General features: G+C 58.4%; 1 protein-coding gene across 50 annotated transcripts in view; it reads right to left on the bottom strand.

Annotated features, from left to right (window-relative positions):
• Positions 1 to 21763, bottom strand: part of RAP1GAP (RAP1 GTPase activating protein) — a 65554-nt gene that overhangs the window by 12671 nt on the left and 31120 nt on the right. For 38 of the 50 annotated variants that reach the window (XR_011534427.1, XR_011534493.1, XR_011534465.1 and 35 more), the window contains 12 exons: positions 16536 to 16629; positions 10163 to 10198; positions 8954 to 9001; positions 7667 to 7705; positions 7017 to 7202; positions 3957 to 4060; positions 3600 to 3678; positions 3166 to 3219; positions 1970 to 2053; positions 1645 to 1745; positions 1382 to 1511; positions 184 to 339 (listed from right to left, as the gene is read on the bottom strand). Coding sequence is in view for 28 of the 50 variants with exons in the window: in XM_070599013.1 (XP_070455114.1) it covers positions 184 to 339; positions 1382 to 1511; positions 1645 to 1745; positions 1970 to 2053; positions 3166 to 3219; positions 3600 to 3678; positions 3957 to 4060; positions 7017 to 7202; positions 7667 to 7705; positions 8954 to 9001; positions 10163 to 10198; positions 16536 to 16629 (1111 nt within the window). In the remaining 22 variants the exon portion in view is untranslated. Of the gene's footprint in view, positions 1 to 183; positions 340 to 1381; positions 1512 to 1644; positions 1746 to 1969; positions 2054 to 3165; positions 3220 to 3599; positions 3679 to 3956; positions 4061 to 7016; positions 7203 to 7666; positions 7706 to 8953; positions 9002 to 10162; positions 10199 to 12555; positions 12794 to 16535; positions 16630 to 21763 lie in introns of those variants that run through there. The other 12 variants (XR_011534425.1, XR_011534385.1, XR_011534413.1 and 9 more) reach the window with 5 other exon arrangements.

The raw sequence follows: 21763 nt of genomic DNA, 5'->3' as shown, positions 1-21763 counted from the left end.
CTTTGGGGAGCAGAGCGGGCAGGATGGGAATCCTCCATCAGAGCAAGACGGGGGCTCAGAGCCCCTCGGACAGTCCCATTTACAGTTGGGATAACAGGTGCGGGAGAACTCACAGTGAGTGAGGGCGGGGCTGTGGCTGGGGCTGTGGCTGGGCCGGTGGCTGATGCCCCTGCGATCACCCACCTTGTAGAGGGGGCCGTCGGGCCCCCCACCCTCGGCCTGCACCACCACATAGGCGTGCAGGAAGTTGGACGCGATCATGTCAGGCACAAAGGGCGTGTTCTCGTCCTGGAAGACCACGGCGACGATGTCATTCCCGATGTGCCTCTTCCGCTGCAACTGAGCACAGGCCACAGGCCTTCACAACCCCGGAGAGGGCCCCGGGCACAGGGGAGGCTGCCCGCAGGGGTGGGGAGGGTTTGGGGTAGGCAGAGGGCACGTCTAAGGATCTGCTTCCCCCCAAAAAAAATGTGGTGAGAAACTTGTCTTAAAATTATTTCCGTTTTCTTGGAAGCCTGTGACAGATGAGGAAACCGAGGCCAAGAGAGAAGTGATTGCAAGGCCCTACAGTGAGTTAGGGAATTCGAGCCCAGGGATCCTGGTCCCCAGGCCCTAGCTCTCAGCCTTTCTCCCGTCTAAATACGATAAGGAGGACCCCTCTTGAACAAATCAGTTCCACTCCGTATCTATTCATGTAGCTGAAATGAACAGAGGATGCTTTTAAATTACACTAAAAATAAGGACTAAATATTCTCATTTTTCTCACATTACCCTTTTATCTCCCTGGGGTGGGGGCAGAGGGTAAGCAGACAGCCCTGCAGGAAGCTTAGGACAGGTGACAAATTTCTGAGTCCGGCTGCTGGAACATGCCTGCACTTCCTCCCCTCCAGGCCTTTGCAGAAGGTGAAAGCCCTTCTCTCCACCTGGAACGGGCCCCTCCCTTCTCCCAGCTCCTTCACAGCCTACAAGTCACTTTCTCTTGAAAGCTTTTCCTGACTCCCACCTCTGCCAAGGCTACCTGTGGGGGCCCGTGACCCCACAATGCCCTTCACATCCTGTAAACACACTAACACAGATACTGATTTCTTGCTGTGCACCAGACACTGTTGCAGCCACTCTGTGTGCATTCCCTCACTTATGCTCACCTATTAGGTCGGTGCCGTGATTATCCCCATTTCACGGATGTGGAAACTGAGGCTTCTGCAGCATTGCAGCAGCTTGTCCCCCCCCAACCCCGGCCAGAGCCCACAAGTCGGGGAACTGGGTCATTTCCATTCCTACATTCCAGGGCCCACTGAACCTGGTATGGTGGACACTGAAGGGACAGGTGGATGGGGGACAGGAGGACAGGTGGGAAGCAGGTGGTGGGTGCCCAGGCTACCTGCTGGGCGTCCCCTTCTGTGTAGGGCAGCTTGGTGGACACGTGAAACATGATCTCCTTGTTGCGGAAGTTGCAGTACACAGACTCGGTCCCCGTCTGCCCGTGGGTCACGTCCAGGCCTCCTCGGAACCTGCCCCAGGCCCCCCAGGCCACGGCTCAGTCTCCAGCCCCGGCCAGGCCTCCATGGGGCCGGGCCGGGGGCTCCCACCCTGCCCAAGGGCATGGGCCAGATTCTACTCTGCTGGTCTCACCCTGACGCTCACCCCTTGAAGTCCTGCAGTTTGACCTTCTGGCCAAGAAATTCGAGGAACTCCACGAAGGCGGGGCTCTCCTCATTGGTGCTGAAGAGTTCTTCCTCGGAGGTCTGGGGGCACACACAGGGCAGAGGTCACCAAAGCTGGAGCTCCTGAGCAGATCCGGCCCCCGCACCCCCATTCACACCCAGAGAAGGCTGGAAGGAGGACCTCTGGCACCCCTGAGCTCCTGGGAAACTGAGTCCCGGGGAAGGGGCTCTCCCTGGCGAAGGTCTGAGGTCCCAGGTACACGGCCAGGTGGGTGAGAGAAAAGGGAGGGAGGAGGTGAGCACACCTGCCCAAGCTTCTGATAAATGACTCCAAACTTGAAGTTATTGCTGATAACATGCTCATCAAAGGTGACGATGAGGCGGGAAGCCTGCGGGAAGAAGATGATGGGTGAAACAGACTGCTTTTTCAAGTGACCATTTATGGCTCTTATCACCTCCCAAGCACTGTGCTGGGCACTCCACATGTGTCATCTCATTTAGTCCTCAGAACAAGCCCATGAGGGACACTCCTGCTGCCCTCATTTTACAGATGAAGAAAGCAAGGTTCAGAGAGCTTAAGTAACTTGCCTAAGGTCAACAGCTTGCAAGTGGCAGAGTTGGGACATGAACTCAGATCTGTTGAACTCCAAAGCCTCAGCCCATTGCTCCTGAGTTTTGCCCATCAGCCGCCACCCCTCCCCCACCCCTTAACACCCCACTTGCTCCTTGGCTCCTCTGTAAACCCACCTCATCATTCTAGAACAGAGCAAGTCCCACACGCTTGCCGTGGAGCCTTGAGCAAGTTGCCCTCCTCACCTTTGGCCTCAGTTTCCTCTTCTGTAACTGAGAAGTAGGACCTGATTTCTGAGGCCCCGTCCTTCGGGGGACCTTTCCTGGACCACACCACTCCCCGGGGACCTCACCCTGATCTAGGATTCAGTTGGAGCCACCACGGTTTACCTGTCTTTCAAGGCTCATGTCTTTCAGGAAGGCCCCCTAGCTCGTTGAAGACAGAAGCCCCTACCTTTTTCCCCACATCGTCACAGCACCTTGAACCCAGCACCCAGCACTCAGCACCCAAGCTGGCAGCACGACTGCTGTCTGTGGGGCAGCATTTACGGGAGTGCCTGTGTTATTCTCTCTCCCCAGGTCCTCAGGGGTCAGAAGGCAAGGCCAGTGGAGCTCCCCGGCTCAGGAGCACAGACTGAGTGCCCTTGGGAGGGTCCCAAATGGCCGTGAGTTTCCAGAGGTCATCTTTGAGGTGGACAATGCTAGGTTTAAACGCAGGCCTTCCTTATATGCTGTGCATCCCTGGGTAAGGCCCAGAACCCTTCTGGGCCTCCGGTTCCTCTTCTGTAAACTGTGGAATTTGCAGCGTTATCATGAGGACTAAGTGAGAGAACTCATGAAAAATATCCTGCACATAGCAGGTGCCCAATAAATGCTCAGTGCCCCAGTTACCCACCCACCCTGAGTGAGCAGGGCCCAGATCTAGCCATACCTTGGGGTAGAGCACAGGATAGAATCGATCCACATTCACATCTTCACACACCAGCTGCAGGAGGAAATAAGGGAGGGCCTGAGGGTGGGGCCAGGAGGAGGACCAGGGCCCTGGGCCTCCCTGGCCAAGGTCTGGGGAGGACAGCGGCAGAAAGGAGAGGGAACAGCCAAGGCTGTTTGGGATGCGGAGAACTGGGGTCCCCTATATCTAAAGAGTTCCAAAAGCATAGAGGCAGGGGACAGGAGCCCAGAGCACGTGGCAGCATGTGGACATCACGGGAACAGGCGAGAGGCCAGCCCTTGGAGACGGGGCTGCAGCGCCAGGGCTAGGATCTGGAGCTAAGATGAGGGCTCGCTCAGGCAAAGCTGCAGCCCAGCTGTGAGCCCGCCTGGGGTGCCCAAAGAGGGCTCAGCATGAAGGAGCAGAGGTCTCACCTTTGCCATCTGGACCACGTTGGGGAACTCGGTGAGGCAGGAGATGGGGATGACATCATGGTATGTCCGACACTTGGTCCTGGGAGGAGAAAGCCCACAGTGAGGGACTACGCAGTGGGAAAGGGAGATGGGAGCCCCTCCACGCAAAGTAAGACCAGGGTGGGCAGACCCCAGGGAGGACCAGAGGTGATGATGGGGGCCCAGCCTGGCTTGGGCACTAACTTGCTGTGCAACCTCAGGCAAATCCCTGCCCCTCTCTGGGCCTTGATTGGAAGAGTGGGTAAAATGGGATGGGCTTTCAGATTATAAGATCTCAGCCCTCGCTGCTGTCGCAGAATCCCCTCGCCCTGTCTTCACCTGAGCAGCAGCCGCAGGTGCTCCTGGTCCCCGATGACATCATACTTGAGTGAGAAGACAAGGTGGCCCAGGGCAGCGTCCAGTGAGTAGTAATTGAAATGCTCCTGTGGGGGAGGTGGGGGCCAGGGAGGGGGAGAGGCTGAGCCTGGAGCTTGCGGAAACCAGACCAGAAAGCCACCTCAGGCCCAGATGGGGGTCCTTCACTAACAGCAGGTGTCACGGCTAATAGCAGACTCTGCCTCAGAGAGAGCTGCATTCAAATCCCAGCTCTGCCACTTGCCAGCTGGGCAGCCTGAGAAGGTCACCTCCCTCTCTGTGCCTCAGTTTCCAAGTCTATGCAGTGGGAGTGAGGTCAATGACCCTGTGGGATGGTGGCGGGCACTAAAGAGATAAGGTGCCTGGCATAGAGTGGGTGTTCAGCGGATGTTTGCAGTAACCTTGGCTTTCTGGGTCCTCATCAATGTCAAGACCACAGCTGTACCTGCATACCTTTCTCCCAGACCCTGCCCTTCACAGGGCTGGGCATACAGTAGGTCCTTGATAAAAATATGCCGACTGACTGCTCAGCCTTGACTCTGTGGCCCCTGGAGCCAAGGACCGTGAGAAACAGGAAGTGAAACATCTCATGAACACACTGGGCGGCTCACCAGGCTGGTTCCCACCCTCCTGCCTCATCTGGAGAAGCCGCAGGGTTAGGAAGAAACATCCCAGAGGGCACAAGGGGTAGCTGTGGCAGAGGTGGGACCCCAGAGAGGAGCCCAGGGCTGGCAGCTCCAGGTGCCCAGGGCCAGGAGTGCAGAGGGATCACGCCCCAGCCAGCCCTGGGCTCCCACTGCCAGCCCCGGCCCTGAGAGTAGGGCTGGCTCGCCAGCCACACCCACCCCAGGAGTCATCCTGGAAGTAAGTCCTGTTTAAACATGAACGCCTGTGCTCAGAGGGCGGGGGCGAGAGAGGCGGGGGCCAAGGCATGTGCCCCACAAATCTGCAGCTCAGGGGCAGTCTGAGTGGACATGGGGCAGGGTCCCCCTCAGCCTCACCTGGTCACAGAGTGATGGAAACCCCCAAATGTTTGGCACCATCTGCAGAGCGGGAGTGGCAGGCACTCGGCAAGGAGAGCTACACCGAATTCCCTGGGGTGGGGAGTTCCCCGAACCCCCCTGCTCAAGCCCAGAGGAGCTAGAGCAGAGGGCTCAGGGTCCCGGGGAGTCACTGCCCAAGTCGCCCCGATCTCCTGCCTCTGCCAGGACAGGGCCCAGTGCTTCCCCAGTCATCGCACCTGGAGTCAGGAAAGGGCCCTGCCTCTCTGCACTGCTAACCTGACCCCAGCCACCATGCCTCTCCGACCCCTGACCCCTACCTCTGCAAATCCTTCTGTGCTCGAGGCACCACCTCCATTCTGTCACTTGTCACTCCTCCAACAAACTTTTCTGCCAACTATGTGCTAGACCCACACGGTTCCCCAGACCCCACCACCTGCCAGACCCGGCTGAGGGTCTCTGGATGGTGGGGGCCTAGGTCTCTCTCCACCCAAAGGGCTCAGCCCGGGGGGGCGGATCCCATGCCCTGTTCTGGGTTTGTCCCCAGGCAATGGCTCCTGAACCCAGGCCTGCTGGATTAGTCGAAGTCACAATGGGTTCCACCCCTTGTACCCCACCTTAGCACAATATCCCCCAGGGTCAGGCCAATGCCCCGGGCCCAGACTGAGGTCACGCAGCTCCCCAACCCCCCAAGGAGTCACCCCCTCTTCCCAGCACACACACGGCTAGGAGCATGACCCTCCCATGCGGCCTGTTTTTTTTTTAATATATTTGACACATAACATTGTGTAAATTTACGTGATGTTTACTTTGACACATTTATATATTGTAATCTGACTGCTGTTGTAGCGATATTTATCCCATTACATAATTACAGTACACCATTATTGTTTATTCCCATACTGTGTCTTAATGGAAGGTCAGCCAGAGCTGCTAGGTCCAATTTCTAGCTCAGTGATTGTGTGACCTTGACCAAGTCACTTCACCTCTCTGAGCCTCAGTTTCCTCTTCTGTAAAAACAGGACAATCCTGATGTCACAGAGCACTAATGAAGATGCAGTAATAACAGCTCACATGTACTGGGTGCGTACTATGTGCCAGGCACCGTTCTCAATGCTTCACATGCGCTTTTATTATCTCCACTTTTACATATGAGGAAACAGACTCAGGAAGATTAAATAACTCGCCCAAGGTCACACATCAATAAATGGAGGCGCCAACATGCGCACCCAGGCCACCAGGCTCCAGAGCCCACGCTATACTCCGCCACCTCGGAGTAAACTGACTCAGAGACAGTACCTGGCACGGAACCGGACACATCCAAGGTCCCAGCAGGTGACCTCCCCCACCAGCTCCCACAGCCTTGCCCAGTAACTCTTGCCTGGAACACCCCTGGGTGACACTCTGAAAGTTGTTACTGGGCAGGGGCCCTGCCCTGGGGCTGGTGGTGAGGCAGGGGCTGCATCCATCCAGGTCAAGCCACGACATTCCTGTGTCTTCCTATCCCCCACCTCCAGCTGCCCGAGGGCAGGGCTTGGGTCTGTTTTGTTTGCTGCTGTATACCTGGTGCCTAGACCACGGCCAGGTCTCATTATTTGCTGACCCTGACTGAGAGCTTACTTTGCACCAGATGCCATTCTAAACATCCTACAAGCATTGAAGCCTCACAGCAACCGCATGAGGTGGGTATCATCACCATCTGCTTTTACAGATGAAGAAACTGAGGCACAGAGAGAGTAAGGGACTTGCCCGATGCCCCACGTAGTAGGGGGCAGAGCCAGGATTCAAACCATGGTAGAGTCTCTGCTGGTAACCACTATGCCATAACACTGCCTTCTGCAATAAATGTTTGTTGAATAAATAAGTGAATCCATCATGTACACTCCCTGAGACTCAGGGCTCTGGGACTGTCACCCAGCCCCAGCCCAAGGGTGCTGCTTCCTCCCAGGCCTGGCCTCCCCCAGGGCTAACTGTGACCCACTCCCTCCCCAGCCCAGCTGCTCAACACCAGTAGACACCCCACCTTGCCGAGAAAGTGCTTCCGGTAGATGCGGGCTGTGGGGTTGCACTCGAGCTTCACCTTGGCCGTGGGTGACTGCAGCGGCTCTGTCTCCGGGATGCTGGTGAGTTCGTGGTTGGTGCCTTCAATCCAGTAGCCCCCGAACTGGGGCAGCAGGATGAGGGGGAATGGCCCTTCTCGCCCCAGGACCTGAAGGGGGACTCAGCTGAGAGCCACCCACACTGCACCCCACCAGGGGCCCAGGACACACCCCAACTCAGACCTGGGGCCACTTCTGCCATGGCTAAGGGGAATCCAGGGAAATCCCAGAGCCTATGTGGGTCTCAGGTTCGCATCCACCCCGTCCTGGGGACTTGCTCCAGCCCTTTCCCTCCCACTGCAGGCCCAGACCCGGACCACGTGGAGCCCCAAGTCCCATTCTCAAAGAATGAGGGGTGGGGACAGGTAGAGCTGGGAGCATGACCTTGGCTCAGAGGCCTACGGGTTCAAATGGGCTCTGAAGTCTTGGGCCTGTAAACTGAGTCCCCCACCCACATACAGCAAGGCCTGTGGTCAGGCTCCTGACAGAGAGGAGGACCTGGCGTCCAGAGCCCCTGCCTGAGTGCCTTCCAGGCTTGGGGTGGGGACTGGCTCAGGGCAGTCCAGCCCGTTACCTCGTGGACGCTCGGGTAGGGAATGTAGTCCTCCTCCGTCTGCAAAACACAAGCAGGGCCGAGGCCCCGCTGGGCTGGGGGCTGTACGCTGTGCTTCCAGCCTCCCCAGAAGGAGGCTCAGCTGCCCACCCAGGCTGGAGTGTAGACAGGCCCTGCCCTCATCTGCCCATAGCACAGGGGGCAGGGCTTGCTTTGAAAGGGTGACCCCAGGAGGCAGGGGCGGAGGCAGGCTAGCGCAGTGTGTTGGCAGCCATTTCTGGGTCTCCTCGTGCCCAGGGAAAAGGAGGATCACGGCCTCCCCAGAAGAAATCTCTGGACCTCAGTGCATGAGAACGGCCTGAAGGGCTCATTAAACACAGCCAGCTGTTGCCCCACCGCCCCCACCCCCCGCAGAGTTTCTGATGTGTGGGTCTGGGTGGGGCCCAAGAAGTGACATTCTAACAAGCTCCCAGGTGACGCCACACCACTAGTCTGAGGACCCACTTTGCGAACCCCTGCCCCGGACAAAGCATCAGGCTTATGCCTATGAACCGTCCTTTAACCCGAAGCCCTAGTCCCACTCCCCCAGGTCCAGTCCGGGTCTTTTTGGATTCTTGGGGTCCCAAATCACCAACCCAAGAACTATACGCCCATCTGAAGGAGCTACGCAGCTCCCACCCCAAGAAAATCCTGAGTCTAAACAAGAGCCCCCTCGCCTCTCCTCCAGCCCCCAGCCTCCTGTCAGTCTCCTCACGGCAGGGCAGGTCGGGGGCAACCAGGCCACCCCTCCACTTCCCCCTCCCCTCAGCAGTCCCAGGCAGAAGCTGCAGGGAGCAGGAGAGCAGAAGCCGCCTGGGCCCCGGGTTGGAGTCTTCCTGCCACTGCTGATCATCACTGGCTTGCGGACATTTCCCAGTAGGCTGTCTTGTGAGGATGGGGCTTCGCCTTTGGGAAGGGGGAGCCTGGAGGGGCAGGGTGAGTTTGCAGTGGTGTAGGTGGGGTGAGGAGGGGCGGGAACGAAGGCCCCAGGCTGAGGGCAAAGTAGGGCTCCCCAGCTCTCAGAACTCCTGGGGCCAGGGCTAGGTCCACCCTGCTCACCCCCTCGGCTGGCCCCTGGCCACAACAGGACCAACTCTCCTGTGCTGGCTGCTTGGAGGGGCAGCTGTGGCAGCCCTTCCTAGGCCCCACCCCCACCCAGGGAGGGAGCCTGCCTCCCCTTCCCCATCCCCCTCCAGGTCTGCTCTCGGGAAGCAGACAGCTCAGACAGACAGCCCACAGAGGGTGGGGTGGGCCGTGGTTCAGACCTACTTTGAGGGGTGGTGGGAAGGCGCATCGCTGTTCATCCATCCTGCTTCCCTGCAAAGAGAAGGTGACACAGCCGTCACCCCCCCATATCACAGCCCTCCCATGCCCGCTGCCAGTGCTGCCCCCCACCGCAGGCTTGCGCCCCTTCCTGTGCAGGAGGGGAAAATCCGGCTGATGTGGGGGTGCCCCGAGGGCAGGGTGTTGGCCGGCTTGCCTACTCAGGCCTCTGCAGGGCCGGCTAGGGGGGTACCCTGGGCTGAGGGAGGCCGTTAGTGGCAGGGCGGGGCTGGGGGTTCGGTGCGGGAATGCCTGCTGCCAGGAGTGGGGGCAGGGGTGGTGTGCACGGCGTGTGTGTGTGTGTGTGTGTGTGTGTGTGTGTGTGTGTGAGTGCGGGGAGGGAGGCTATTGCATCTACACAGATCTGTGTTGTTGAGAGAGAGGGAGAGGGAGAGAGGGGGAGAGAGAGAGGGGGAAAGAGAAAGAGAAGGAGGGGGAGAGGTGGAGACGGACTAAGAGAGGCAGAGAAACAGGAAGGGGCAGGAGAGAGGGTCTGGAGAGAGAGCTGACATCAGGGAAAGCTCCAGAGGTTTGTTCAAGTCACTCCACCCCCCTGCCCACCTCCCAACACACACCCATGCCAAAAACAGACAGGGGCCTGGAAGACCAGGGCTGGGGGCTGGAGGGTGGGCGGGGGCAGGCAGGGGCAGGGGCTGCACTCCAGGCCGCCTGGCTCGATAACACGCCCCCCTACCTGCAGCACAGCCTCTGGGTGCCCTGTGCCCTGGCATCTGTCCCTCTTCCCATCCTCCATGGGGGTCCTGCAGAGCCTGTGGGGCCTCTTGGGGGCCGGGGGGCGGTGTGTGCATGAGGGGGTGGACCGAGGAACTGACCCCAGCCCTGCTGAGGAACTACACAGGGATGGGAGCTGGGGAGATGCAAGTGGGGCCTGGGCCCTTGGGTCAGACAGGGAGTCGGGTGCTCTCAGTCCCCATCCTCTACTCTGAGCCCCAGACAGAGGGCTCTGGACAATGCACTGCCACCATCTCCTCCCAGCACCGTCTGCCGAGGGCTCTGGGCCCGTCCTCAGAGAGGTGTAGAGCTGGAGATACAGCAAGGGCCCCAGCCCCCTCTGTGGCTCCCATAGCAAAGACCCCCACCCCCAGCACAGCCACCTCCATGGCTCCCCGGAATGGGCTACAGAGCCAACCTCACCTGCATCTTTTCAATCATCTCAAACAGATCTGTGTTCTGCAAGAGAGATAGGGAAGAGCAAGTCAGTCCTTGAGGTGGCCCAGCTGACCCTGCTAAGCCCTTGAGGAGTCTCCACCCACCCCAGCCCTCTCGGTCCCTCCAACTCTGACCAACCACCATGGACCTGTCGGAGGAGCAAGAGGGGGTGGAGGAGGCATTGCAGGAGGGGGCTCCGTGCAGCTGACCGCAGAGTTTGACCAACTACCAAGTTAAGTCAGCCAGAGCCCAGAGCCCTCCCCAGGCAGCCCACCCTACTCAGTCCCCTTCCCTGAGGGAGGAAGCTGCTGCCTCACACAGAGAGGGATGGGACCCTTGGGAAGAGACACATCTCCCCCATGCCACTGCAAGGTTGGCAATGCCAGGAGTGGCCCACGCGCCCATCAGAAGAGCCCAGCTGGGGTCCTCAGGAGGGTCTGTGGTTCCATCCTCCTCTCCTGGAAGACGGCCCCACTCTCCCCCCAAGCAGTATGGGCTGGGGGGCTGTGGGGGATAGAATGCTGGGATGTCCCACTGGTCCAACCCTTGTGTGTGAATCCACATGTACCCCCTCACCACTCACACTCCAGCCAGCCTCTCCCAGGGCTAGCCGGGGAGCACACAGGGTTAATCCGGGCATCTGCCAGCTGCTTGGCAGCTTCGGCCTCTCCAGCGCCAACTCCCTCCGAGCCTTCCTGGAAGGCGGCATCCTTGCCGGCTGGTGGGGCTGGGGGCTGGGCCTGGGAAGCCCCCAGAGTCTCTACGATGGTGCCCCTCCCCCAGCACCTCCAAGGCCTCAACTCAGCCAGCTCCTGCTGCACGGTGGGGGCACCGGCTGAGCTCACACATATGTGCTACGGGGTTGTGCACCAGCAAACACATACTCTTTCTCTCTTGCTCGAACACACACAGGCCTGCACACTAATATTTAAACACAATCTCGCTGTCCCAAAGACAGCAAACACACACAAACCCACGGGGTCTGTACACATCAATTCTTAGACTCAGAGTTAACACACATATACACGTTGGTGTCCTAAGTTACACAACAGCACATCCACTCACACACACGCACAGGACCATGCACTGTAAGAGCCCCACACACAAATGCAAACCCACCCCTGTGCAGGTCTGCACACTAGTATTTGCAGACAAAGCTACACAAAACCACTCTCACATCTGTGTGCTGAGAGACACAATAACGTGCACTCGCAGACACAGGCAGGTATGTTCATGGAAACTCAGCCACAGAGCCCCACTCTCACGTACGAGCTCACCCTCCCCCATCAAAGTCACACGCCCTGTGTAACAGACATGACAGACCTGATCTCATGACATTAAATGAGTTTTGAGAAAAAGAAAAAGCACGCAGCAACGGCGGGAGTATTTAGTCACCAAGGATGAGGGGCACCGTCTGAGCCTCACACTGCCCCTCACACCCACGTGAGTTCATGCTCTCCATCACTCACACACACACACGGAGCTCTGTTACAGATCATGAGACACAAACACCCCCCGTGCACGCTCTGAGGCCTGCTCGCAGAGGCGAAACCCACGCTGTGAAATGCACCACAGGAGCCCACGGGAGACGCTGACCCACGGTCACCTATGGCCACACCCAACACTGTGAGCTTGGAAGAGAATTCCACAGGCAGTTACAGAAGAAACCAGACACACACCTGTAGTTCAGGTAGACAAACACGCCTGTCAACCCGACACCCTGTTTAACAGCAACATCGGCGGCCACACAGCCTCAGCCCGGCACAGTCCCAGCACGACAGGGACGGGAGCACAGGAACGTCCCGCAGAGCACCCCACTCAGGGTGACCTGACGTGGCCAGGAGCAACGCACTGGAAGTCAGAGCCACATAAACACTGACACATGGTACTGTCACCCAGAGCGCACACACAGCAACAAGTGACACCCCCAATTACAGCCTCACGGACGCAGCAGACAGCCCCGCACAAGGAAGGATGTGAGCGAAGTGGCCCAGAGCACCACACAAAAGTACACCGTGCCATTCAGACCTCTCCTAAAGGGGGCAGGGGACTGGGGAAGTGGTCCTGAGGCTAGTACACACACACACACACACACACGCACACACACACGCAGTGCCACTGTAGCCACAGCCACAGACCCACCAAAAGCACTCTGTTCCGTGGGTAGCTGCAGAAAGAGCCCAAGGCCCGGGACCCCAGGACAGGGGTGTGTCCTGCGGCCGCGGTGGCCCGGTGTCAGCCCAGAAGTAACACGCCCTCCATGACGGAGCCTCGCACACCCGCCCTGGCTGGGGCAGAGCCGGCCGGGTTCCGAGGAAGTCGGGCTGCCCCGGCCCCCACGGCGCCTCTCGCCAGGCCGCCCTCGCCCTGGTCCTCACCTGCCAGCCCGCCCCAGCGGGCAGCGAGCCCCTCCGCGGACGGCCGGGGGGCGCCAGGGGCCGCGGCTGCGCCATCCCGCGCCCGGCCCGGCCCCGGTTCCCGCCCGGGCGGCGCTTCAGCTGGCCCGGCCGGCTCCGGCCCGCGCGCCCCGGCCCGGGCCCCGCAGCGCGAGCTCCGCGCTCCCGGCTCCGGCGGCGGCTCCCGGCGGCGGCTCCCGGCGGCGCGCTGCCTGCGCTCGGCTCGCCGGCCGCCGGGCCCACAGGGGGCGGGGCGCCAGGTACCGGCTGCGCGGGGCCGGGGCGGGGCTTCGGGGCTCCGGGGCGGGGACAACGGAGGCCCCGCCCCCTGCTGCCCCCGGACTCTGCGCCTGCGTGCTCTCGCCGAGTGCTGGCAGCTCTCCGCGCGCGGGGGCCTCCCCTGGCGCCCCCAGGCTCTCCGCGGCGCACCCCACCCCGGCTTCTCTATCTTCCCAGACTCTGAGTTCCCCGCCTCAGGGCCTCAAGACGGGGTTCTTGGGCCGGGCTGTGAAGCCAGGCAGGAAAAGGAGGGGGGCCCCTTGAAGACAGGGCTTTTCTGGAGCACCTACTAAATGTTGGGCCCTTCACGAGTCTCATCCTCTTCCCACACCCCGGAGGTGCGAATGTCATCCCCATTGTACAGAATAGAAAACTGATTCCAAGAGGTGGAATATGCTCACGACCACACAGCCAGGAAGCCGGGGAAAGGCCTGGAGCTGCTCTCCCCTCCCTCCTCCTAACTCCCCTCCCTGCTAACGCCTGGCAGGCCCCATGCCCATACCCCTGAAGGGGCCTCATCTGCCCCTGAACCTGGGGGAGGCGACCACAATGCCTGGGTAGGGGCAGCCAAGGCCCCACGGTATGGAGTGGACTTCAGGACATGTGGGTTCTAGCTCTGGCCTTGCTACAACTTACTGAGTAGACTTGAGTGAGTCCCTGCGACATCTGTAGGCCTCAGTTTCCCCATCTATAAAATGTAAGCGCTCTGCAGGCCCTTCCAGCTGACTCTGCACTGTGTCTGCCGCTGTACAGTGGGGGCAGGGCCGGGGCCTCAGTGCCCCCTCCCCAGACGGATGCTGGGAAAGTGGCAATTGCTTTCTGAGCTGTAGCCAAGTCAACACCAGCTGCTTTGGACCCTGCAGGGGCAGGGCTGCCCACCAGCTCAGTGCCCAGCCTCTCTTCAGCTTCCTGAAGGAGGTGCTGGCCGCTGCCCACCACCCTCCCTCTCCAGGGCCAAGGGTTCCTGGAAGGAAGGCACTGCGCCTTCCTTTCCCCCAGACCTGGCCCTGGGTCAGGCTGGAGCCCACGGAGCCGGCGGGAACTCCGGAGATGTGTGTTCCAGACATGGTGTAGCTTTGTTTTTAATAATTAACAGCAGCAAATATTGATTTACTCAGGCACTTCCAGGCCTGAGCGCTTCCGGGCACCCATCGAAATGCAGCCAGAGAAACATCCATTCCCACACTGCCCCGGGGGGAGGCAAGATCTACTCACATCTCCAGAGACGTCTGTGTGCCAGTGGAGTGGAGGGTGTGCACACGTGTGCATGCAGCTCTGTGTGTGTGTCTGTGTGTGTGAGTGACTCTGAGACCAGATGTGGCTGTGTATGCACAGACATCCTGGGTATGTATATTTGTATGTTTCTACATGTGTATCTATATATACATGCATGTGTACATGTGCAGGTCTCAGAATACATCTGCAGACGTGAATGCATCTGTTTTGTGTCTGTCTGACTATATCCGTAGGTGTGAGTAGGCTGTGTACGTATGTGTGTGCAGATTTCCGACCCCACAGGAGAGAAACCCTTGCACAGGGGCAGGGTGGGTCGGTAGCTCAGTGTCTGTACAAATGTGGCTTCCCACCGAGAGGGGGATGTCCTTCTGGGTGTTCTGTCTTGCCCTGGGAATGTAATTGTAATGATAATGATAATAGTTCAGTTTCCTGATTTCTACTTTCCAAAGTTACTTTCATGATCTAAACATGATGTTTATATAATGTTATAAGCCAATGTTACCTCAATGAAACAAAAATGACAATTTAGACCAAGTTACTCTCACAGTCATCACCCCATTGCAAACTGACAAGACGTCTGGAGAAGGAACTGTCACCTCTCTTTCACAGCTGCCCAGAGAAGGACAAGGATTTGCCCATTGGCCAGGGAGGTCCCTTGCCCCTCAGAGCAGCTCCATCAACATTATAAATGTGTGCAGAGTTGGGGTGCTGGGGGAAGGGGATGGAGAATGTGTCACGGGCCTGGGTTCCCTCAGCACCACCACTGGTTGCTGGGGATCCAGACAGATCGCTCAGTCTCTCCGGGCCCTGGTTTCCTCCCCTGTCAAAGGAGGACGATCCACAGACTGTGTCTTGATTCTGGGGTGGGGCAGGGGTGGGCAGTCGGGACCGGGCGGTTTGGAGCCCGCTGTCTGGACTATGTTGGCATGAACGGAGGCTTCTAGCCAGACAGGGCGGAGGCCAGGAAGCCTGAGGGGCGGCGGCTTAGAGCTAATCTGAGAAGGCCAGCCCCAGGCTCTCAGAGCAGGCAGAACTCAGGGCAATGGGCTGTTCCAACCCTCACTGTCCTGATGGGAAGACTGAGGCCCAGGGAGGGGAAGCTAGGGTCCCAGGGCACATGGCCCTTGGTGAGAACCCAGGCCTCCTCCCAGGTACTTAGCAGGGGACTGGGAGCCTCACTCGTGAACCCAGCTGCCATGGAGTAGTTTCGTTCCCGCCAAGCGCCAGGATGCACATGGCCCAGTCTTGGGCTGTTGCTCAGGCACAGCGAGCAGGACAGGGTGTCAGGAACCCCCTGATGCTGTCCCTACGACCTCCACTTGGGACCCCCTTGGAGGTGGTGGTCCCCCACAAGGACACCATTCCTTGGCCACCTGCCCTCTGGCCTGGGAGAAGTACATGGCCCTTGTTCCAGGCCAGAGCGCTGGGAGAGCAGCTTGGCAGATCCTGCCTCTGTGACCTTGGGAAAACCACTTCACCTCTCTGAGCGTTTGGATCCTCATCTGGAGAATGCCTACCACCCAAGGTTTGATGAAAGGACCAAGAGGCATGATGTCTGTGGACGTGCTTTAGAAACTGTAAAGTGTGCTGCAAAAGTGAGGGCTTATTACCCTCTGCATTAGGCCACAAGACCAGGCACTCTGATCAGACAGCCTGAGTTCCAGTCCTAGTCCTGTGGCATCCTACCTGTGTGTCTTTGAGCAAGTAACTTAACCTCTCTGAGCCTCGATTTTCTCATCTGCAAAATGGGACTAAAAGTAGCAGCTATCATATAGTACTTATAGTTTAAGGATGAAATGTGATACTGCGTGTAAAGCAGTAAGTACCTACCTGGCACATAGTAAATCTCAATAAATACCAGCCGTTATTATTGGTATTTGACACTCTGTGTAAATTGTTTAGCTATGTATCTATTGACTGGACTATGGCTCCTTAAGGGTAGGGTCTGTGTCAGATTGATTTCTGGTCCTATCGGCGCCCAGCACGAAGTCTGACACAAATCAGATGCTGGGCAAACATTCGATTTTGATGATAACCACAATAATAGCCTCATTTATCGGGCTCTTATTCTGTGCCAGATATTGTGCATGGAATGCTGCATGGGCACTTTTTAATTTAATCCACACAATGGCCCTGTGAAGTGGGTTATACCCGATTTACAGAGGAGGAAACTGACGGTGCTGTGGATCATGAAGATCATGAAGAAGAGCTGGTTGGCATGTTTATTCCCAGCTGCTTTGCCCCAGCCCCCAAAAGTGCTGCACACCCTGGTTCCACCTCTGAGACTGGGCCAGGCCCACCCAGGGGTGAGGAGTGGGATCCCCTCGGGGGGTCTAAACCCCAAGCAGCATCTCCCTGAACAACTGACCTCTGCCCGGTAGTCATTCTTAGGTATCCCTCAGCCCCAGGGGGCTCCAGACCAGAGGCAGTGGAGGAGGGACACTTACCTTAGGGCGGCGTGAAGCAGTATGGGAGGGATCTAAGTCCACTCGTGTTAGGTCTAGTGCCTGAGGGAAGCGCTGGTTCTGCCCATCACTCCTCCTGGAAGAGAAAAAGAGTCTGAGGTCAGAGAGAGACCCAAGCTGGGAGATTGGCGAAGTTTGGGAGGAAGAGTCACCCTGAGAGCTGGGGGACTTGAGGAGGGGTAGATTTCATGGGAGGAGGGCGTTCTGGGTTCCCCAGGAGAAGGGAGAGGAGGGGCTTCCTGAGCAGCACTGCCGAACAGCCCTCCCTCCCCAGAGATCAGAGATGTGGACAGGGTCTCTCCCCAAGCTCTCCATTAGGGCTCCCTAACACATGCTCCAGCCACGAGGTGTCCACAGCCCAGTCTGAAATTCTGAAGGTGGGTAGACTGAGGCAGGGGGCAGTGAGGGTCATTGTAAAGGGCTGAGCCCTGACCTCTGGACTAAGCAGGGAGCCCCAGCCTGTCTGGACCCCTCCCTGAGCCTTCAGGGAGGCAGCAGCCTTCGGGCTGAGAGGCCACAGAGCTCCTGCTATTATTAATAACAATAAGAATAACCGACAGTCACTGGGCCCACTAGGCTCCAGGACAGTTACTGGGCCCAATAGGCTCCAGGCCCCACGCCGAGCCCCTCTTTCCAGGCCTGAGGGCACAGGCTTCTCAGCATGCTGCATCCCTCTTTACAGGTGAGGACCCAGGGCGTGCAGAGGTCACACAGCCTGTCAGCAGCAGAGGCAGCACCTGCCTGACTGACTCTGAGCCCAGACTCTGCCCACACCCATGCCCCTCCCTGGGGAAAGGAAGCAGGTCTGGTGAGGGTGAAGTCAGCTCCTCACCCCAGAAAGCCTGCCGGGGAGGCCACCTCTGGGATCAGGGAGAGGAAGTGCCCAGTGGTTCCTGGGACCCAGGGAGCCCAGGGCCGGGTGAGCAGACCTGCCTTCTGCCTGCCTCCTAGGGCCGCCCTGTCATGGCTGCACACGCACCCCGGTCCCATCGACCCAGGCTGGTCCCGAGAGGGTGAGTCATTCAGGCCACCAGATGATCCTCAGCGGCCCTGGGAGGGCCTGACTCAGGCAGACCTGGGACTGCCACACCCCAACAGGGGAAGGGCCTGCAGGAGCCTGGCCCAGGAAGGAGACCCTGCGGAAGCTCTGAGCCCCCTGCCGACTCCCCTCGGCCCAGGAACGCCTGCAGCCCTGCTGCAGGCACCAGGCGCCCCTCCACCTCCCAGGGGTGCCGGCGTCTTACAAGGGGGCCCTGCTCTGGGCAGTGCTTGACCCAGAAGAAAGGTATGGTGGCAGTGGCATTGCAAGCCCATGACATCAGTGTCAGGGACATATTCCCAGGCACTGACGTGCTGTGTGACCTTGAGTCAGTGACACACCCCTCTCAGCCTGTTTCCAAAAAACTTCATCACAAAGCCTCGGCAGCTAGCAGGTGTTCCCTCCATGAATTCTTTGGCATTCCTTCACTCATGGTAAACTCTGGCTCCCTAGGTTAGAAGTCTCATTAAGTATTGGTTGAATGGATGAACAGTTGAATGAATGAAGGAAGGTTAGCAGTAGGGAGGCACTGAAGGTTTGTGAGCAAGGGAATGGCCTAAACCCGGGTTCCTGTAGACAGCAAGGTGCAATGATGGGGGGGAGAGACTGGAGACGAGCGAATAGCGAGAGGCCCATAGAAATGGTCCAGGCGAATTCCACTGAGGCTGCCATGGGGGCTCTGTGTTGAGACCTACTATGTGCCCAGAACTATGTCAAACATATCACACCCTCACTACAGTGCTGGGAGGTTGGCATTATGTATCCCCATTTTTACAGATGGAGAAACTGAAGCTCAGAGAGGTGAAGCCGCTTACTCTAGCAAGTGGGTGACAGAGCCAGGATTTACAGCCCATGCCCTTGACCGAGGAGGGCCAGTGCCAGTGGGACGGAGAGCGGAGGCTTCCCAAGGGCCAGGGAGTCCTGGGGTTGAAGCCCAGATGTGGCTGGGTCCCCCTGAGGGGAGGGACCACTGTCTGGGTGTGGCCCTGGTGGCCGAGTGGAGGTGGTTGCCCATGATCAAGCTATTTGTGTGGTGTCCTTCTGTCTGTCCCCTCACACGCCCCCAGGCTCAGACAGCAGCCGCTGCAGGTCAGCCTGGCAGCAGCTCTCTAATGCACTCCCTTTCTATAACCCTCTCAGCCTCAGTTTCCCCATGTCCAAGTACTCATCTCACTTAGGACAGCTCATGTTGGTGCAGGACTAGGGAGGTCTCTCCAGATAAGGGGGCTCTGATTCCATCCAGGACCCTGCCTTGAGGCCCTCAGCTCTCCAGCTCCTGGCTGGCCAGAGTCCGCCCTTCCCGGCAATGTCCAGCCCCCCCAACTCCCCAGGCGACTCCTCCACCAAAGGTCATTGCTGAGGCTAAAGGGGGGGGGGGGGGGGGGGGGGAGTTGCTCCAGGAAGAGGACAGAGCAGGAAATCAGAAGCTCTGGGCCCTGTCTGGCCCCATCCATCCCAGGCCTGAAGGGACAGAAGGACAGAAGGACCTGTGCTTTGCCCGGTTTTACTTAATCCTCACAGCTCCCCAGTGAGACAGGTGCTCAAAAACTGCCACTTTCCACATGAAGAAACAGAGGCTCAGAAAGGTACATTAACTTGCCCAAGGTCGCACAGCTAATGAGGCAGAGCCAGCATGTGAACCCAGGTTTGTCACTCCAGAGCCCAAGATGTGAACTTCACAGTATGGACAGCCAGCCCTGTGGACCCAGCAAGTCATGATGGAGAGGTCGTAATAATAATAGTAACAACAGCGTCGGCGGCCAATGCCGATACAGGACGTACTGCAGGCAGGCTCTGCTCTAACTGCGTTATTTGTATTAACTCGTTTAACCCTCATCTTTCAGAGGAGGGAACAAAGACACAGAGAGGTTAAGCAACATGTCCAAGGTCACGGTGATAGTAAGTGAAATACAGGGGACCTGAACCCCCGACCATCCGGGTCTGGATGCTGGGCCCTAATGCTACAGTATACCGCCTCTTACTAAGTAGCAGTTGCTCAATGCTTTCGAAGAAATCCATAAACTCAGCCTCTCTTCCCGCACCATCTCTTGCCCCCTTTCTAGCCCTCCGCTCCCCTCCCCTTCTGCCTCTGCAGACCTCCCTCCCCTATTCGGTCATTTTCCTCCCGCACTTGAACCTCTCTGCCCCTCTCCTCTCTCTCCTATCCCACCTTGCCTCTCCTGGCCTCCACCATTCTATTCACATGGGGTCCCCGAAGTCTCTGCCCCCTCCCCACTTCTCTGGAAACCTTCCTGACCCTATGGCCTGGCTCAGCTTAAAATGCTTTGCAATCTTCCCGCACACACAGCAGCCGGGACGTGCCTGGAGCATGCCGGGACATGGGGAACTCTCCCCTCTTTTCCCTTCCTCCTGCCATGACCGTAGTCATATCTGCACAGCACTCAACAGTTTACACAGACCTTGTCTCATTCGATCACCCAGCAGCTTTGTGAGGCTGGACTATTACCAACCTTTTTTCCAGATAAGAAAACTGAGGTCCAGAGAGATTAAGTGACAAGCCCAAGATCACACGAGGGAAAGGGCAGTGCCAGGTTTAACCCCAGCCCAGGGTTCTTCTATTACACACATCACAGCAGCTCTCAACCCAGGCCCTCAGTCCTGTCACCTAGCCATGGCCCACAGTGACCTCCCCATCGCAGCCCCTGGCTCCTGCAGCCACCACCAAGCATCTTCCCTAGGTCCGGCTCCTACCCTGCCCTGTCTGCCTGGACACCTGCCTACAGGTACAGGACACCTGGACACAGGAAAAGGCGGCAGCCAGAGAGGAGGTAACTTGCCCAAGGTCACACAGAAAGCAGGAGCCAGCCTTGAGTCTGGGCCAAGTACACTCCAGGGTCACCTTCAGGCCCTGTGGGTGCATGGCCACCAGCCAGCTGGCCCCAGCTTCCCCGGCTCTTGGAGCACCCATCTCTTCCAGGGAAAAGGCGCGGCAGGGGTGTGGGGGTAGGGCCCGGCAGCCCAGCTCCTGAGTGGGCGGGGCCAGGCGGAAGCTGCCGGCACCCAGGTTTCTTGGCAACCGTCTCTGTACCTCCTCCCCTTCCCCTTATCTCCACATCAGGTAACAATAATAATCACACTGTCGTGAGTGCAGCTCTTTGTACTTTTCAAAAGCCCTCTTTCTCTGCTCCCTCCTGGGAGTCTCACCGGAACTGGAGAGGGAGATAAGGCAGTTGCTAGGATCCCCAATTCCCAGAAGGGTAAACTGAGGCTTGGAGAAGTTAAACCACCACCTTGATCCCACCCAGCCTGGTGGGAGAAGACCAGGAACTAGAACCCAGGACTTCCACCAGTCCAGGGCTCCAGATGCTGCACGGGGTGGGGGCATCTCGGCGGGGCCCTGCACTCTGCAAAACACGTCAGACCCCGGCATGGTGGGGGGATGGGGAAGACCGAGGACAGGGCACCAGAGGCCTCCCTGCATTGCTCCCACCTGTTAACCAGCTGGAGTGTTGGTGGGAGGGTCCTGTCTTTATGTCTCTTCTGCAAAATGAGAGGGAAGGTACCCACCTCATAAGGCTGCTGTGAGCCAGGGAGCAGAGGAAGACGGGGAATACAAGTGTTTGCTGTTATTATTATTATTAATTATTAGCCACTCTCCTGGGGAATCCCACCCTTTCAGGACACCAGAGGAGCGGCTGGGCTGTCCTGTGAGGAGGACTTGGCCCTTTGGCCATCCAGAGATAGCTGCCCAGGATGGAGGTCCCAGGTGGGTCTGGCCCCCGTTCACCCCCAGCCTCGCCTCCACACACACCCCCTTCCTGTCCTGCCCCAGCCTCCCTGTCCTAGCCTGGCGGGGCTGCAGGCAGTTTTCCAACAAGCCACGCTGTTTCATGCCGCTGAGCCTCTGCACAGGCTGTTCCCTCCACCCAGGGCTTCCCTTTCCTTCCTTTCTGCCTGGTGAACTATTCGTGCTTTAAAATTCAATTTAAACAGGTGAAACTCAGGTGGCCAGAGCAGGGGACATGTGACCCCCAAGGCAGGAAGGCTGTGATGGGGATCAGGAGAGCTGGACAGGGGCCGGACAGCACACACACAAGTTGGGAAACAAGACTTGGTGGTGGGGAGGCAGAGGAGAGGCTCAGGGAGCCAGGGAGCACAGGGCCACAAAGGATTTGGGGTGGCTAGCCCAGGGCAGGGGCCTGAGGGGTCC

Source organism: Equus przewalskii, chromosome 2 (assembly GCF_037783145.1).
Source record: "Equus przewalskii isolate Varuska chromosome 2, EquPr2, whole genome shotgun sequence".
Lineage (NCBI taxonomy): Eukaryota > Metazoa > Chordata > Mammalia > Perissodactyla > Equidae > Equus > Equus przewalskii.
Note: the sequence above shows the minus strand (reverse complement) of the source record. Positions and strands in the feature narration are given on the sequence as shown.